Source organism: Nerophis lumbriciformis, linkage group LG13 (assembly GCF_033978685.3).
Source record: "Nerophis lumbriciformis linkage group LG13, RoL_Nlum_v2.1, whole genome shotgun sequence".
Taxonomy (NCBI): Eukaryota; Metazoa; Chordata; class Actinopteri; order Syngnathiformes; family Syngnathidae; genus Nerophis; species Nerophis lumbriciformis.
In genome coordinates this window covers 13,108,390-13,128,178 of record NC_084560.2, presented here as the reverse complement: position 1 = coordinate 13,128,178, position 19,789 = coordinate 13,108,390, and the positions used below count along the sequence as shown (strand labels likewise).

Genomic DNA, 19,789 nt, shown 5'->3' with positions numbered 1-19,789 from the left:
CTTTGGAGTTTTTTTTATTTGATTTGATTCCACATGCTCTCATCAATGATAATACAGGCTGTTCATTAACAAGAAAAAGAAGAGAATAATTAACGTTCATAAACATGTTAATAAATAATTAGTTTATTTACAAAAGCCAAAACCAGTGAAGTTGTCACGTTGTGTAAATGGTAAATAAAAAGAGAATACAATGATTTGCAAATCCTTTTCAACTTATATTCAATTGAATAGACTGCAAAAACAAGATATTTCATGTTCACACTGGTAAACTTTATTTATTTTTTGGCAAAAAATCATGAACTTAGAATTTAATAGCAGCAACACATTTAAAAAAAGGCATTTTTACCACTGTGTTACATGGCCTTTACTTTTAACAACAGTCAGTAAAGGTTTGGGAACTGAGGAGACACATTTTTGAAGTGGAATTATTTCCCATTCTTGCTTGATGTGCAGCTTAAGTTGTTCAACAGTCTCCCTTCTGATATTTTAGCCTTCATATTGCACCACACATTTTCAATGTCTGGACTACAGGCAGGCCAGTCTAGTATCCGCACTCTTTTACTATGAAGCCACGTTGATGTAACACGTGGCTTGGCATTGTCTTGAAGAAATAAGCAGGGGCATCCATGGTAACGTTGCTTGGATGGCAACATATGTCGCTCCAAAAGCTGTATGTACCTTTCATTGTATTCTGTTTTTAATTTCCGATTTACACAACGTGACAACTTCACTGGTGTTGGGTTTTGTACTTTTATCAAGTTAAAAAACATTTGTGGTCTTATCTTTTATTTGTATGTCAAGTATATGTTCCTGTCCTCTTCCAGGAAAAGCTCGGATACGAGTACTCTGATTCCAAAAGTCTGATTACTTTCCGTTTTGGTCCAGTTTGGAGACATTTTTGAGCTTGTATATATAATCCTGAATCGGTTATCTATTCATTTCTTCAGTAGAGCAATAACACATATTTATTGTATTTTTGATAGTGTAAATAAAATATATTTTTTAAACAAAATGTGTAGGCTTCTTGTGTGATCGTGGGCTTTTCCTCACAGTTCCAGTTCACCTCACAGGGCCACTTGAAAAAAGCGAAACAATATAAATGTGCAATTGCCTCATGATATTATTACACAATCGGCCCTACATTTGATTGTCATTATTGACCAACAAACTGATGGATAACTTTCTTTGGAATCAGAAGTCGAGATGACAAGCAGATACAGTTTTAAAGTTTCATTTGGAATAACTTGTTGCATCAAATAGGAACTTTGGTTTCATGCGGTAACATTTTTTCTGTCAGCTTTGAAAAGAAGATGAAGTGCTGTATTGATTGGCAGCTGGCTACAGCAGCTTTTTGCTCTTCTCTTCCCTCCTTTGTGTTTTCTAATGTTTTCCTCTTCTTTTTTGCATGTCATTTTGACTTTTTGCTTCCAACCTTTTCGGGAGTGCACAACAAAGGGTGGCATTTTTGTGACTTTTGCAGTACTTTCATTGTTATTACTCCGTTGTTATTGTTTTTTTATTAGGTTGTAGTGTTTTGCTGTGTGTACAATCTGCTCTACAACCGCATCATTTCCCTATTGTCGGATGAATAAAGTCCGTTTCATACAAACCCTGTTTCCATATGAGTTGGGAAATTGTGTTAGATGTAAATATAAACGGAATACAATGATTTTCATTTTCAACCCATATTCAGTTGTATATGACAACATATTTGATGTTCAAATTGATAAACTTTTTTTAGCTTTAGAATTTGATGTCAGCAACACGTGACAAAGAAGTTGGGAAAGGTGGCAATAAATACTGATAAAGTTGAGGAATGCTCATCAAACACTTATTTGGAACATCCCACCAGTGAACAGGCAACTTGGGAACAGTTGGGTGCCATGATTGGGTATAAAAGTAGATTCCATGAAATGCTCAGTCATTCACACACAAGGAAGGGGCGAGGGTCACCACTTTGTCAACAAATGTGTGAGCAAATTGTTGAACAGTTTAAGAAAAACCTTTCTCAACCAGCTATTGCAAAGAATTTAGGGATTTCACCATCTACGGTCCGTAATATCATCAAAGGGTTCAGAGAATCTGGAGAAATCACTGCACGTAAGCAGCTAAGCCCGTGACCTTTGATCCCTCAGGCTGTACTGCATCAACAAGCGACATCAGTGTGTAAAGAATATCACCACATGGGCTCAGGAACACTTCAGAAACCCACTGTCAGTAACTATACAGTTGGTCGCTACATCTGTAAGTGCAAGTTAAAACTCTCCTATGCAAGGCGAAAACCGTTTATCAACAACACCCAGAAACGCCGTCGGCTTCGCTGGGCCTGAGCTCATCGAAGATGGACTGATACAAAGTGGAAAAGTGTTCTGTGGTCTGACGAGTCCACATTTCAAATTGTTTTTGGAAACTGTGGACGTGGTGTCCTCCGGACCAAAGAGGAAAAGAGCCATCCGGATTGTTATAGGCGCAAAGTTGAAAAGCCAGCATCTGTGATGGTATGGGGGTTTATTGGTGCCCAAGACATGGGCAACTTACACATCTGTGAAGGCGCCATTAATGCTGAAAGGTACATACAGGTTTTGGAGCAACATATGTTGCCATCCAAACAACGTTACCATGGACGCCCCTGCTTATTTCAGCAAAACAATGCCAAGCCACGTGTTACATCAACGTGGCTTCATAGTAAAAGAGTGCGGGTACTAGACTGGCCTGCCTGTAGTCCAGACCTGTCTCCCATTGAAAATGTGTGGTGCATTATGAAGCCTAAAATACCACAACGGAGACCCCCGGACTGTTGAACAACTTAAGCTGTACATCAAGCAAGAATGGGAAATAATTCCACCTGAGAAGCTTAAAAAAATGTGTCTCCTCAGTTCCCAAACGTTTACTGAGTGTTGTTAAAAGGAAAGGCCATGCAACACAGTGGTGAACATGCCCTTTCCCAACTACTTTGGCACGTGTTGTTCATTATTATTTGTAAAAAAATAATAAAGTTTATGAGTTTGAACATCAAATATCTTGTCTTTGTAGTGCATTCAATTGAATATGGGTTGAAAAGAATTTGCAAATCAATGTATTCCGTTTATATTTACATCTAACACAATTTCCCAACTCATATGGAAACAGGGTTTGTATTTTACAGGCACTTTAAATAGTGCGATGGCCAGATGTGCCTTGAGTTAGACAGCGGCGGGTTAGGCATTCATCTAATCTAGCAAGCCGGTCTGATGACCTTGCGGCGCTCTCCTCCCACTGTGGTTGGTGTGGTGTAGGCTCCACTGCAGGTGGAGAATACAAGAGGATCTCTGCCTACAGGTGAGGTGGCTTTGTAATGCAAAGCTGCAGGCAAGATGTAATTGGAGGAGACTTTCTGACACAAAAGAATGCTGCACTAAATGATAGTGTTAGCAAAATCCAACCTGTTGCTCTAAGACGGGGGTCAGCAAACCTTTAGTGCCGCCCTAGTGGCTCCCTGGAGCATTTTAAAAAAGGATTGAAAATGGAAAAAGATGGGGTAATAAAACATTGTTTTAGTATGTTTTTTTCTATAGCTACTATAAGCTATGTACTAACCTTAATATGTTTGTGTGTATGCTTCACTGATGACACTATTTGATGAACACTGTTTTGTCCTACTCATTTCGGCGGTTCTTGAACTCACCATAGTGTGGACTGTGAAGCAACAGTTTGTTTACATGTAAAATCTTGGATGGATGGATGGGCAGTTATTCTCAAGGCTCCATCTAGTGGAGCGTCAAATAATCACTAAAGTACGTGTTTTATTTTCCTATACTAAAACCCAGTGTAGCAGTTCAAACTGTGGCCCAAAATATGAAATATACTTGATAAATAAAACCTGTGCCTTATTTTCAATGAATACTTAGGCCCACTATGCTACTGAATTTGAATGTTGGCCATTATTGTGGTAGAGAAAAGTGTTTTCTGGGGTGTTAGTTGGTGAAACCAGTTTGAAAACCACTGATCTATGGCCGAGATATACATTTAAAATTATTCTTAGTGAGGTGTGACGTTAATGGCTTACTTGAGTTGAATTTAATGTCACAATGTTCACAAAACTATAGAACTGAAAGTACTGTGTAGGACTTTTCCATATTCTGTGTTATATGTGTTTTATGTTGCACCAAGGAAAATTGCTAGTTTGTGAACCCGTTCTCAAACAATGGCAATAAAAAACTATTCTGATTCTGATTCTGATTCTGAAAACACCAAAAAATGCAGTTGTATAATTTGTTTGATTCTAAATAAAAGATTTAAAAGATAAGAAGTTTACATTTTAAAAATAAACTCTTTAAAAAAATAAATTTGACCCACACAAAACGAATTTGAATGACAGGAGGGGCACCTATCAGAAATGACGTAACAAGCTCATCTGTGGTTTTTACGCTATTAAACTCTTTTTATTTTCTAAAACAAACAAAAAAAACTACATAAGAGGATTTGATTGGCACGAGTGTCTCCTTCCGGAAATGACGAAATCGAGGTTATGAGTGCAGGACAAACTGCGCATGCTCAGTAGTGTCCCAGTGGCCAGGACGCAGATGTGTGTACTTTATACACTGTCCTTTAGCGGCTTGACTGCGCATGCTCAGTAGTGTCCCAGTGGCCAGCACCCATGAGTGTGTACGACAGTGCACTTAATATCCTTCTGCTGTCCTTTAGCGGCTTTACTGTCCTTCAGCCACCTTAACCATGCTCGGAGCAGCTGCACGCTGCTTGTCCAGCGCTCCAAAGGCTTTTAAGCCTGCTATCAACTCATTGAAGACTTTTGGCGGCCGACATGTGAACCTTACTCCGGGTAAATTGATGATTATGCTGTGTTGTTCTCTGAAGTGTGCACTCGGCCTCAACTTACTTGTATTTTGCTCGAAACAAAGGCATAATTGTAAGGATCTATTTGATGAATATGTGACGACGACATTTAGTCATTGTTTTTGTTGTTATTCTTGATGCTATTTGGCATGTCTGCTACAATGACGTTTAGAAGTCAAACGCTGCTCATTCATATTGAGTGTAGCAAGAATACACTAACTTGTACAATCTGTGATTTACAATTTGGTGAAAAAGTCTAAACAAAATATTAGTAACAGCTCAGTACCACATTTTTATATTATTGTAATATTGAAAGTGTGATTTAAAGCATCGGGTGGTCAAACCTATACAATTTGTACAATAAGCATGCATTAGTTATATGTTGTGGAGAAAATTAAAAAGTAGAATTATGTTAGATCCACTATGGACTGGACTCTCACTATTATGTTAGATCCACTATGGACTGGACTCACACTATTATGTTAGATCCACTATGGACTGGACTCTCACACTATTATGTTAGATCCACTATGGACTGGACTCTCACACTATTATGTTATATCCACTATGGACTGGACTCTCACACTATTAGGGGTCGGCAACCCGCGGCTCCGGAGCCGCATGCGGCTCTTTGATTACTTTGATGCGGCTCAGCTGCATACTGGCCACTATGGAATGGACTCTCACACTATTAACTAGATCCACTATGGACTGGACTCTCACACTATTAACTAGATCCACTATGGACTGGACTCTCACACTATTGTGTTAGATCCACTATGGACTGGGCTGTCACACTATTATGTTAGATCCACTATGGACTGGACTCTCACAATTATGTTAGGTCCACTACGGACTGGACTCTCACACTATTATATTAGATCAACTGTGGACTGGACTATCACACTATTAACAAGATCCACTATGGACTAGACTCTCACACTATTCTGTTAGATCCAGTATGGACTGGACTGTCACAATATTATGTTAGATCCACTATGGACTGGACTCTCACACTATTATGTTAGATCCACTATGGACTGGACTCTCACACTATTATGTTAGATCCACTATGGACTGGACTCTCACAATATTATGTTAGATCCACTATGGACTGGACTCTCACACTATTATGTTAGATCCACTATGGACTGGACTCTCACACTATTAACTAGATCCACTATGGACTGGACTCTCACACTATTATGTTAGATCCACTATGGACTGGACTCTCACAATATTATGTTAGATCCACTATGGACTGGACTCTCACACAATTATGTTAGATCCACTATGGACTGGACTCTCACAATATTATGTTAGATCCACTATGGGCTGGACTCTCACACTATTATGTTAGATCCACTATGGACTGGACTCTCACACTATTAACTAGATCCACTATGGACTGGACTCTCACACTATTGACTAGATCCACTATGGACTGGACTCTCACACTATTAACTAGATCCACTATGGACTGGACTCTCACACTATTGTGTTAGATCCACTGTGGACTGGACTCTCACACTATTAACTAGATCCACTATGGACGGGACTCTCACACTATTATGTTAGATCCACTATGGACTGGACTTTCACACTATTTTGTTAGATCCACTATGGACTGGACTCTCACACTATTATGTTAGATCCACTATGGACTGGACTCTCACACTATTATGTTAGATCCACTATGGACTGGACTCTCACATTATTATGTTAGATCCACTGTGGACTGGACTCTCACACTATTAACTAGATCCACTATGGACTGGACTCTCACACTATTCATTAGATCCACTATGGACTGGAGCTTCACACTATTATGTTAGATCCACTATGGACTGGACCTTCACACTATTATATTAGATCCACTATGGACTGGACTCTCACAATATTATGTTAGATCCACTATGGACTGGACTCTCACACTATTATGTTAGATCCACTATGGACTGGACTCTCACACTATTATGTTAGATCCACTATGGACTGGACTCTCACACTATTATGTTAGATCCACTATGGACTGGACTCTCACACTATTATGTTAGATCCACTATGGACTGGACTCTCACACTATTATGTTAGATCCACTATGGACTGGACTCTCACATTATTATGTTAGATCCGCTGTGGACTGGACTCTCACACTATTAACTAGATACACTATCGACTGGACTCTCACACTATTAATTAGATCCACTATGGACTGGAGCTGCCCACAATATTATGTTAGATCCACTATGGACTGGACTCTCACACTATTATGTTAGATCCACTATGGACTGGACTCTCACACTATTATGCTAGATCTACTCCACGTCCATTGCACTGGTTGCCCAGGGGGCGGGGGACCCCACATCAGTGGTCCCCTCCAAGGTTTGTCATTGTCATGGCATTGGGTTGAGTTTTTTCTTGCCCTGATGTGGAATCTGAGCCCAGGATGTCTTTGTGGCTTGTGCAGCCCTTTGAGACACTCGTGATTTAGGGCTATGTAAGTAAACATTGATTGATTGATGGAATTATGTCTATTCTTTAGGGCGAGGCTATACAAGCCCAGCTGCTCAGGCAGCTCTGGCCAATGGTCACATCGTGGCTGTAATTGGTGCTGTGGTTGATGTCCAGTTTGACGAAGGCCTTCCCCCCATCCTCAATGCCCTGGAGGTGGCAGGCCGTGAGAGCAGGCTGGTTCTTGAGGTGGCTCAACATCTCGGTCAGTGGTTCCAATGTGGCACATGACTTGAAGTATGCTTCAAATAAAATCCCCAAATAGTTAACCGTTTCATGTTGTGTGCTCCTGTAGGTGAAAACACTGTTAGGACAATCGCCATGGATGGCACAGAGGGTCTGGTCCGTGGGCAGAAGGTTCTTGACACAGGGGCCCCAATCAGAATCCCTGTAGGGCCGGAAACTTTGGGTAGGATCATGAACGTCATTGGAGAACCCATTGATGAACGTGGTCCAATTAGCACCAAAGAGTAAGTTTTCCTTCGTCACATTTGACTTGTTTTGCGTAGAAATTCCAGCAAAAACCTAACACATGATGCAGGTTTACACATCTGCAACTGACAACCAAAAGTATTTTTTTAAATAAACACTCATATCCATCTGACTATCGTTTTTGACAAAGTAAGTTTGTGCTCGTTGTACTGTTGTTAGGGTAGTGCAGGGGTCGGCAACCCAAAAACTTTGAAAGAGTCATATTGGACCAAAAAATAAATAAAAATCTGTCTGGAGCCGCTAAAAATTAAAAGCCTTATATAAGTGTTATATTAGCCTACTATCAAAATTACGTTAAAAGTATTATATAAGTGTTATAATGAGGGCATCACATGATGTACGTGTCTATATTAGCCTACTATCAAAATGACTTTAAAAGTCTTATATAAGTGTTATAATGAGGGCAACACATGATGTACGTGTCTATATTAGTTATATTAGCCTACTATCAAAATGACTTTAAAAGCCTTATATAAGTGTTATAATGAAGACAACACATGATGTAAGTGGCTATATTAGTTATAATAGCCTACTATCAAAATGACTTTAAAAGCCTTATATAAGCGTTATAATGAAGGCAACACATGATGTAAGTGTCTATATTAGTTATATTAGCCTACTATCAAAGGCAAATCTTCGTTGACAGAAATGTTGTATTTGAATTTTTATTCTACACATTTTTGCAACATTGGAAATCATTAGTAAAATGGAGGCTTCTCACAGGATGAGATAACTTCTAGACATTACTGGCTCAGTATGGCCAAAGGTATAGATGTGTGTGTCCAAGTTTAAGGAAACGGCAGGCTGTCTTCTTCTAATAGATTTATTACAATCTTTGCAAGCTGGGTAACGTTTGCTGTGGTCTGGAACAACATGGCACACAAACAACTATCAAACATGCAGCCAATGTTACATACAGATAATGTGTCATGAGACATACAAATATAAATTAAATACACAGAGGATATAAGTAAAGGAAATTAATTGAGTTAAATTATACCTACAAATGAGGCATAATGATGCAATATGTACATACAGCTAGGCTAAATAGCATGTTAGCATCAATTAGCTTGCAGTCATGGATTGGCCAAATATGCCTGATTAGCACTCCAGCAAATCAATAAAATCAACAAAGCTCACCTTTGTGCATTCACGCACAGCATAAAACGTTTAGTGGACAAAATGAGACAAAGAAGGAGTGGCATAAAACACGTCTTTCTGTGGGAGTATCGGAGAAAGTTGTACATGTAAACAAACTACGCTGAGTTCAAGGATCGCTGAAATTAGTAGGACAAAACGGTGCTTGCCAAATCCTCTCATCAGTGAAGCATGTATAACATAAACTGTGGGATTTCTAACAATTAGGAAGGTTTGTGTCATGTTTGTTCTCCTACAGAAAATATATGAAAACAAAAAATTTCCATTTTCACACATCTCTGAAAGAGTTCCAGGGAGCCACTAGGGCGGCGCTAAAGAGCCGAGGGTTGCTGAAATAGTGGTACTTCTGTTTTCGTTTGTTATCCTTTCCAAAATGAAGACCGACTCGTATGAAAACTGACTAAATGGTTCCAGTAAGAAATAATAAGACATCCGTCGGTATTAACACAAAACACATTTTATAAAGGATAATTCTAATTTTACATTGTGAAAACAATGCCAAATATATACAAATGATGAACATTTAACATGAAGGGGGGTAAGACAGAGCTACATGAACGCCACCTTTTCACTTTGCTATCAATTATTTTTTTAATTCAATAGTGTTCTTCACCTTTTTTTTTTTTTTAATCATATTGCTGGCAGTTGAAACATTCTTTAGCCCCATTGTGGGTTATTTTGCAGCTGTATTCAATAGAAATAGCACAGAGACAATCTGAAAGCCTATTTGCCTAAAAGGGTCATATTATGATTTGTTTTTCTACATTTAAAACATATCCGTGCGGTCTACATAACATGTAATGGTAGTGCTTAGGTCCAAATTTTTCATAGATATTGTTTCCCAAACCATTTTCAAGCCACTTTCTGACTGTCTTTTAAGAATGCGCCGTCTTATTTACGAGCCGAAATCCTCCTCCAGGCCAAGCCCCGTTCAACTGCGTTTACACCTCGTCAGCCATGTTGTGGTTTTTAGTGCTTCCATATCAAGTCCGATAGTTATGCTACTTTGTATTAAGAAATGTCAACATTGGAGAATTTTAGCTTGTACGTGCATGTATGAGACAGTATGCCTCACAAGGGGATAGAGAAAAAGAAGGAACTTACTGACTACAACTGAATAAAAATGGCAACTCGTGCAAAGCTCTTCAAGTTAACCTCTACCATATATAGAGATATCTGCTGATGTAACGAAGGCAAATTATGTCACTAAAGTCTCCAATTCCAAACGGTTTGTTTGACGGAAGTTTGGAAGAAGGCAAGATTATTTTATAAATATCTTCGCCATGCCTTCTTTGTTTACTTTAACATTTTCAAGACTTATAGGAATGCCAAATACACAAAAAGAAGTACCGTATTTTTCGGAGTATAAGTCGCACCGGAGTATAAGTCGCACCTGCCGAAAATGCATAATAAAGAAGGAAAAAAACATATATAAGTCGTACTGGAGTATAAGTCGCATTTTTGGGGGAAATTGATTTGATAAAACCCAACACCAAGAATAGACATTTGAAAGGCAATTTAAAATAAATAAAGAATAGTGAACAACAGGCTGAATAAGTGTACGTTATATGAGGCATAAATAACCAACTGAGAACGTGCCTGGTATGTTAACGTAACATATTATGGTAAGAGTCATTCAAATAACTATAACATATAGAACATGCTATTCGTTTACCAAACAATCTGTCACTCCTATTCGCTAAATCCCATGAAATCTTATACGTCTAGTCTTTTACGTGAATGAGCTAAATAATATTATTTGATATTTTACGATAATGTGTTAATAGTTTCACACATAAGTCGCTCCTGAGTATAAGTCGCACCCCCGGCCAAACTATGAAAAAAACTGCGACTTATAGTCCGAAAAATACGGTACCAACATGTAAGAAAAGTTGGTTTTGCATAATAGGACCCCTTAAACACCTAAATGCCAAATCGTAAAAAGTGCAGGGAGCACAGTCCTTTTGTTTTTTGGTAGATGCTGCTTCAACACGAAGAAAGGAGACAAACACAAAAGTGTTCATTGTTATGTGTGCCTTTTATGAATAACTGCACACACGCACACACATACATGTAGTACAGGCCAAAAGTTTGGACACACCTTCTCATTCAATCTTTATTTTCATGACTATTTACATTTTAGATTGTCACATCAAAATTATGAATGAACACATGTGGAGTTATGTACTTAAATGCCTACTGAAATGCGATTTTCTTATTTAAACTGGGATAGCAGGTCCATTCTATGTGTCATACTTGATCATTTCGCGATATTGCCATATTTTTGCTGAAAGGATTTAGTATAGAACATCGACGACAAAGTTCGCAACTTTTGGTCGCTGATAAAAAAGCCTTGCCTGTACCGGAAGTAGCAGACGATATGCGCGTGACGTCACAGGTTGTGGAGCTCCTCACGTCTGCACATTGTTTACAATCATGGCCACCAGCAGCGAGAGCGATTCGGACCAAGAAAGTGACGATTTCCCCATTAATTTGAGCGAGGATGAAAGATTCGTGGATGAGGAAAGTGAGAGTGAAGGACTAGAGGGCAGTGGGAGCGATTCAGATAGGGAAGATGCTGTGAGAGGCGGGTGGGACCTGATATTCAGCTGGGAATGACTAAAACAGTAAATAAACACAAGACATATATATACTCTATTAGCCACAACACAACCAGGCTTATATTTAATATGCCACAAATTAATCCCGCATAACAAACACCTCCCCCCTCCCGTCCATATATCCCGCCAATACAACTCAAACACCTGCACAACACACTCAATCCCACAGCCCAAAGTACCGTTCACCTCCCCAAAGTTCATACAGCACATATATTTCCCCAAAGTCCCCAAAGTTACGTACGTGACATGCACATAGCGGCACGCACGTACGGGCAAGCGATCAAATGTTTGGAAGCCGCAGCTGCATGCGTACTCACGGTACCGCGTCTGCGCATCCAACTCAAAGTCCTCGTGGTAAGAGTCTCTGTTGTCCGAGTTCTCCACAGGCCAATAGTAAAGCTTGACTGTCATCTTCCGGGAATGTAAATAATGAAACACCGGCTGTGTTATCCGGCACAACAGTCAGGGGGTGCATTCTACGGCGGGGGTGCGTTATCCGGCACAACACCTGCCGCAATACACCGCTTCCCACCTACAGCTTTCTTCTTTCTGTCTCCATTGTTCATTGAACAAATTGCAAAAGATTCACCAACACAGATGTCCAGAATACTGTGGAATTTTGCGATGAAAACAGACGACTTAATAGCTGGCCACCATGCTGTCCCAAAATGTCCTCTACAATCCGTGACGTCACGCGCACGCAGGCATCATCATACCGAGACGTTTTCAGAAGGATATTTCACGCAAAATTTAAAATTGTACTTTAGTAAGCTAACCCAGCCGTATTGGCATGTGTTGCAATGTTAAGATTTCATCATTGATATATAAACTATCAGACTGCGTGGTCGGTAGTAGTGGGTTTCAGTAGGCCTTTAACACAAAAAGGTGAAAACATGTTTTATATTCTAGTTTCTTCAAAATAGCCACCTTTTGCTCTGGCTACTGCTTTGCACACTCTTGGCATTCTTTCCATGAGCTTCAAGAAGTCACCTGAAATGGTTTCCACTTCACAGGTGTGCTTGAAGCTCATGGAGAGAATGCCAAGAGTGTGCAAAGCAGTAATCAGAGCAAAGGGTGGCTATTTTGAAGAAACTAGAATATAAAACATGTTTTCACCTTTTTTTTGTTAAGTACATAACTCCACATGTGTTCATTCCTAGTTTTGATGTGACAATGAGCTTAAAATAAAGACAACTCATTGAATGAGAAGGTGTGTCCAAACGTTTGGCCTGTACTGTACATATATACATAATAGAGATAATTAAATGAATCCCAGGCCCGAAACTGTTTATAAAGTCCGAAATCGAAAAGAGCCATTTCCATTCTTGACCGAGACGGGAGTCACAACTTCTGGGATTCAGTGCTTTGGCCCTCGATTTTGTGGAATGATACTGAATAGTTTGTTACGTGCAATGTTTGAACGTACAATAACCGAGACAGCTTATGAAAAACCTGGCAAACTTTTGGCAGAATTTGTGTCGAAAATGCAATCATACGAAATCCGAGGTATCACTGCAGTTGTTCTTGAGTAAAAAAAATCCTTGTGCTGCCTTCCAGGACTGCTCCTATCCATGCTGAAGCCCCTGAATTCACAGACATGAGTGTGGAGCAGGAGATCTTAGTCACCGGAATCAAAGTTGTAGATCTGCTCGCCCCCTACGCCAAGGGTGGAAAGATTGGTCAGTAGCTCATTTCACTGCCAAGACTATTGCCTTCTAGGAGCAAGCATCTCCTAATCATTGTTGCTTTCTGCCAGGTCTGTTTGGAGGCGCAGGTGTGGGCAAGACTGTGTTGATCATGGAGCTGATCAACAACGTGGCCAAGGCTCACGGTGGCTACTCCGTGTTTGCCGGAGTGGGAGAGCGCACCCGTGAGGGCAACGACTTGTACCATGAAATGATTGAGTCTGGTGTTATTAATCTGAAGGACACTACTTCTAAGGTAATTCCCTCAAAGCTCATGTATTAAGCTACACCTGCACTTGTATTGGGATCCAATACAAAGGCTGCATCAACACTACTTCTTTGCTATCAATTGTATACTATTGGGATACATTGGACTCATAGTTCTGTGCTAGTTTTTGTTATATAAACCCTAAGCCACATTGTCTGTTGATTTGGCAGCCTAACGTGCATCATGTGTGTACTGTCAGGTGGCGCTGGTGTACGGTCAGATGAACGAGCCTCCAGGTGCTCGCGCTAGAGTCGCTCTCACCGGCTTGACTGTTGCCGAGTATTTCCGCGATCAAGAGGGACAGGATGTGCTTCTTTTTATCGACAACATCTTCAGGTTTACCCAGGCTGGATCAGAGGTATGAAACATGACACTAAGGATGGGCGATAAGGCCTAAAATCAATATATATTGCTGTCTTCATCACAATGTATTATTTGGTATGTTCAGTTCAGTTTATGTGGAACATGCATACGATACAAAGTAATGCAGCACATATTTCCAGTTGTTTCATTATAGCGAAGAAGCAGAGCGTATTTAATTAATCCTACCCCTTTTCATATCATGGCATTTTTATCCCATTTCTTTGTTCTCTGTAACAGAACAGTGAATAAAGAAATATACCATAGGTAAGTAAACAAATATTAAATAAATAAATGATGATTGTCTTTTTTTTTAAAGGTTCAATATATATATATATATATATATATATATATATATATATATATATATATATATATATATATATATATATATATGATAATTGTTCTCCTTTGTACTTTGTGAACACTTGTAGTTTGAAGAGTCTCTTAAACGTAATCATAATCTTAATGTCTTTACTTAATCCATTCCATAATTTAATTCCTCATACTAATATGCTATGGGTCTTAAGTGTTGTACGTGCATACAAATGTTTTAAATTAGATTTTCCTCTAAGTTTATCTTTCTCATCTTTTGTTGAGAATAATTGTTTGATAGAATGTTATAGTTTGCTTTGTACATGATTTTAGATGTTTGAAAGTCGTTGAATTTCAATATTTGTGATTTAATAAATAGAGGGTTTGTATGTTCTCTATATTCAACATTATGTATTATTCTAATTGATCTTTAGTGTAGCACTGTTAGTGAAATGAAGCGCACATTTGTAAATGTTTCCCCATATTTCTACACAATAAGTGAGATATGAACACTAGTGAGCAGTAAAGTGATTTTTGGTCCAAAACATGTTTTACTTTATTCATTATTGACGTGTTTCTTGTGAAGAATAATTACCACTATTTCAAAACGGATTTCTAATTTGGCTGCAGACGTATGCAGTAACATCCATCCATCCATTTTCTACCGCTTATTCCCTTTGGGGTCGCGGGGGGCGCTGGAGCCTATCTCAGCTGCAATCGGGCGGAAGGCGGGGTACACCCTGGACAAGTCGCCACCTCATCGCAGGGCCAACACAGATAGACAGACAACATTCACACTCACATTCACACATATTGTGTCATTTCTGTTTTTTCTCAAAACTAATATTAATCTATTTGCTATTTTACTGTTAAAAGCTCTAATTTATATCTACACTTATGTTAAAATGTAATAAACACTTGTCAGAATCAGCTTTATTTGCCAAGTATGTGTAACACACAAGGAATTTGACTTAAATAAAAGTACTTAAATAACTAATATGTGCAAAGGTAATAAATAATATTGCAGTGGTGAATAGAGCAAAGCAAAAAGATGATGCCATGAACATGAGTTAGTACATTCACAGTGACAGATTAGTTCCGGAGTTATTTCACAGCGTTCATCAGATTGTTAGCCTGAGGGAAGAAACGTTTATGATGGGTTGTTTTGGCATACAGTGATTTGTAACGCCTGCCAGAGGGGAGGAGTTTAAACAGTTCGTGACCAGGGTGTGAGGGGTGTGCAGTGATGCTACCTGCCCGTTTCCTGACCCTGGACCGCTAGAAGTCCTGGATGGGGGATGGAGGGGGGGGGGGGGGGGGGCAACCCCTATCTTTTCTGCAGTTCTAATGCTAGTCTGCTGCAGTCTGTGCTTGGGTTGAAGATCCAACTAGACAGTGATGGAGGTGCACAGGACACTCTGAATGATGGATGTGTAGAATATGATCAGCAGTTCCTGGGGCATGTTGACCTTCTTGAGCAGAAGCAGAAAGTGCATCCATGTGGGAGATCTACTTCAGGTCCCGTGAGAATCGTGAATCCCAGGTACCTGAAAGAGTGCTGTTCAGAATAGTGAGCGGGGGGTTTCTCCTGAAGTCCACTGTCATCTCCACAGTCTTGAGCGGGTTCAGCACCAGATGGTTCTGACTGCACCAGAGACCCAACTCTACCACCTCCCGTCTTTAGGCAGACTGGTGGCCATCCTGTATAAGACCAATGAAGATGTGTCGCCTGCGAACTTCCAAGAGTTTCACAGTTTCATTCTTGTAGAGGGATACAAGCAGTGGGGAGAACACACTCCTGGGCAACACCAGTGCTGATTGTCAAAGTACTGGATGTACAGGTAAAAGCCAGTAAATTAGAATATTTTGAAAAACTTGATTTATTTCAGTAATTGCATTCAAAAGGTGTAACTTGTACATTATATTTATTCATTGCACACAGACTGATGCATTCAAATGTTTATTTCATTTAATTTTGATGATTTGAAGTGGCAACAAATGAAAATCCAAAATTCCGTGTGTCACAAAATTAGAATATTACTTAAGGCTAATACAAAAAAGGGATTTTTAGAAATGTTGGCCAACTGAAAAGTATGAAAATGAAAAATATGAGCATGTACAATACTCAATACTTGGTTGGAGCTCCTTTTGCCTCAATTACTGCGTTAATGCGGCGTGGCATGGAGTCGATGAGTTTCTGGCACTGCTCAGGTGTTATGAGAGCCCAGGTTGCTCTGATAGTGGCCTTTAACTGTTCTGCGTTTTTGGGTCTGGCATTCTGCATCTTCCTTTTCACAATACCCCACAGATTTTCTATGGGGCTAAGGTCAGGGGAGTTGGCGGGCCAATTTAGAACAGAAATACCATGGTCCGTAAACCAGGCACGGGTAGATTTTGCGCTGTGTGCAGGCGCCAAGTCCTGTTGGAACTTGAAATCTCCATCTCCATAGAGCAGGTCAGCAGCAGGAAGCATGAAGTGCTCTAAAACTTGCTGGTAGACGGCTGCGTTGACCCTGGATCTCAGGAAACAGAGTGGACCGACACCAGCAGATGACATGGCACCCCAAACCATCACCCAACCATGCAAATTTTGCATTTCCTTTGGAAATCGAGGTCCCAGAGTCTGGAGGAAGACAGGAGAGGCACAGGATCCACGTTGCCTGAAGTCTAGTGTAAAGTTTCCACCATCAGTGATGGTTTGGGGTGCCATGTCATCTGCTGGTGTCGGTCCACTCTGTTTCCTGAGATCCAGGGTCAACGCAGCCGTCTACCAGCAAGTTTTAGAGCACTTCATGCTTCCTGCTGCTGACCTGCTCTATGGAGATGGAGATTTCAAATTCCAACAGGACTTGGCGCCTGCACACAGCGCAAAATCTACCCGTGCCTGGTTTACGGACCATGGTATTTCTGTTCTAAATTGGCCCGCCAACTCCCCTGACCTTAGCCCCATAGAAAATATGTGGGGTATTGTGAAAAGGAAGATGCAGAATGCCAGACCCAAAAACGCAGAAGAGTTGAAGGCCACTATCAGAGCAACCTGGGCTCTCATAACACCTGAGCATTGCCAGAAACTCATCGACTCCATGCCACGCCGCATTAACGCAGTAATTGAGGCAAAAGGAGCTCCAACCAAGTATTGAGTATTGTACATGCTCATATTTTTCATTTTCATACTTTTCAGTTGGCCAACATTTCTAAAAATCCCTTTTTTGTATTAGCCTTAAGTAATATTCTAATTTTGTGACACACGGAATTTTGGATTTTCATTTGTTGCCACTTCAAATCATCAAAATTAAATTAAATAAACATTTGAATGCATCAGTCTGTGTGCAATGAATAAATATAATGTACAAGTTACACCTTTTGAATGCAATTACTGAAATAAATCAAGTTTTTCAAAATATTCTAATTTACTGGCTTTTACCTGTAATGCTCCCCAGCCTTACCTGCTGTCCTGTCAGCCTTGAAGTTGGGATGCAGGATATCTGGAATGATGGTGTTAAATGCAGAGCTGAAGTCCACGAACAGGATCCTAGCGTAGGTCCCTGGGGAGTCAAGGTGATGCATGTTGACCGCATCCTCCACCCACCTGTTTGCCCCATAAGCACACTGCAGGGGGTCCAGCAGGGGGCTTGCGGTGTCTTCGAGGTGACATAGCACCAGTCTCTCAAAGTACTTAGTGACCACAGACGTCAGGGCTACAGGTCTTTAATCATTGAGTTTTGTAATGGCAGGTTTCTTTGGGACTGGGTCCTGGGATGATGGTGAAGCCTTTGAAACAAGCGGGCACTTCGCACAGCTCCAGTGATGAGTTGAAGTTCTGCGTGAAGATGGGGGGCCAGCTGCTCAGCAGACTCTCAGGCAGGAGGGGGACACACTATCTGGTCCTGGAGCCTTTCTGGTCTCTTGTTTCTGTTGTCTGGATACTTTACATTAGTTTTAGTATCCCCTAAAACTACCGGTAATGTAAAGTATCAATCCAATACCAAGTATTTACAAGACCAGTATTGGCTGATACCACAAAGTTTCAACATCATTTAGTGATTACATTTTTGATCACAGTTATAATCAGGCGAAAACACAGGATGGTGGTGTAACAATTTCAATTAAATATTCAAATTATTTCTTACTATTGGATCTAAATTAAGTCATTTTGGTTTTTGCCCTTAACAACCTCCTGTAAACAATAATAAAAACATTTTTTTGGGAAAAATAAATGGAAAATCAACTATATACTGATACTGTACTTGGTTTCCTTACTGTCGCTATTTGATATGCCCTCCTTCAAAAGGTTTTGTTGAGTAGTTAGCAAATCTTCCTACAATGTGTAGTGTATCAAGTTAAGCTATTCCTCATTCTCCAGTGATTGTACTTGTAATAAACATAGTTTATTTGAGGCGAGGATTGCATTGCGAGGTCATGCATTATCACAATATAACCATAATATTAAAAGAGCTCTTATCATTGGCCAACTGTATGTCACTTTTAAAGTTTGGTACATGCTATACTACACCAAAATACATTCATATATTTATTTGATAAGATCATTTTTGTCCTGCAGGTGTCTGCCCTGTTGGGTCGTATCCCGTCTGCTGTGGGGTACCAGCCCACCTTGGCCACTGATATGGGTACAATGCAGGAACGAATTACAACCACCAAAAAGGGTTCCATCACTTCAGTACAAGTAAGTTGTGACTGGATGACATTTGATGTCACATCCATTTTCTACCGCTAGTCCCTTTCCGGGTCGCGGTGGTGCTGGAGCCTTTCCCAGCTGCACTGGGGCAGAAGGGTCCATTGACTAAAATGTGTTTTAGGCCATCTACGTGCCTGCAGATGACTTGACCGACCCCGCTCCTGCCACAACCTTTGCCCACTTGGATGCCACCACCGTGCTGTCCCGTGCCATTGCTGAGCTCGGCATCTACCCGGCTGTGGACCCGCTTGATTCCACCTCCCGCATCATGGACCCCAACATTGTTGGGTCTGAGCACTACGACATTGCTCGAGGTGTACAGAAGATCCTCCAGGCAAGACTTGTGATGTGTCAACTTTTAATAGCCAGTAAGAACATGTTTTAATGATTCAACTATTTTTGTTTCAGGACTACAAATCCTTGCAGGACATCATTGCTATTCTGGGTATGGATGAACTGTCTGAGGAAGACAAGCTGACTGTAGCCCGTGCTCGTAAGATCCAGCGTTTCCTGTCCCAGCCTTTCCAGGTGGCTGAAGTCTTCACTGGCCACATGGGAAAGCTTGTGCCTCTGAAGGAAACAATCAAAGGCTTCCAGAGCATTCTAGGAGGTTAGTGCTTCACCACAACACTCTCAAAATGACATGGAACTTAAGCATTTTTAAGTATAACTTCTGTTCCCTCCTTTTTGTCCAGGTGAATATGATGCCTTACCCGAGCAGGCTTTCTATATGGTGGGTCCCATTGAAGAAGTAGTTCAAAAGGCTGAGAAACTGGCAGAGGAACACTCTTAAATGCTGACATATGGAAGGTTCTCTAAACTGTACAGTATAATTTCTATTGAGGAA

General features: G+C 40.3%; 1 protein-coding gene across 2 annotated transcripts; it reads left to right on the top strand.

The window, feature by feature from the left end:
* Window positions 1–4,601: 4,601 nt before the first annotated feature.
* Window positions 4,602–19,785, top strand: LOC133613838 (ATP synthase subunit beta, mitochondrial-like). 2 transcript variants are annotated; one of them, XM_061971668.2, is made up of 11 exons: window positions 4,602–4,819; window positions 7,379–7,552; window positions 7,643–7,817; window positions 13,176–13,297; window positions 13,375–13,559; window positions 13,771–13,929; window positions 17,981–18,130; window positions 18,808–18,930; window positions 19,064–19,276; window positions 19,351–19,552; window positions 19,638–19,785. In XM_061971668.2, the coding sequence occupies exons 1-11, from the start codon at window positions 4,714–4,716 to the stop codon at window positions 19,733–19,735; spliced, it is 1,707 nt and encodes a 568-aa protein (XP_061827652.1). In that variant the 5' UTR covers window positions 4,602–4,713; the 3' UTR covers window positions 19,736–19,785. The 2 variants fall into 2 exon arrangements, with proteins under 2 accessions (XP_061827652.1, XP_061827653.1); XM_061971669.2 differs by lacking the exon at window positions 17,981–18,130 and having other exon boundaries at window positions 4,605–4,819.
* Window positions 19,786–19,789: the final 4 nt, after the last annotated feature.

Bases quoted from the DNA above. Each gene is read 5' to 3' on its own strand.
- LOC133613838 (XM_061971668.2), top strand. From the start codon at position 4,714: ATGCTCGGAGCAGCTGCACGCTGCTTGTCCAGCGCTCCAAAGGCTTTT. The intron at 4,820-7,378 runs GTAAATTGATGA...TCTATTCTTTAG, and splicing joins ACATGTGAACCTTACTCCGG to GGCGAGGCTATACAAGCCCA. The intron at 13,560-13,770 runs GTAATTCCCTCA...GTGTACTGTCAG, and splicing joins TGAAGGACACTACTTCTAAG to GTGGCGCTGGTGTACGGTCA.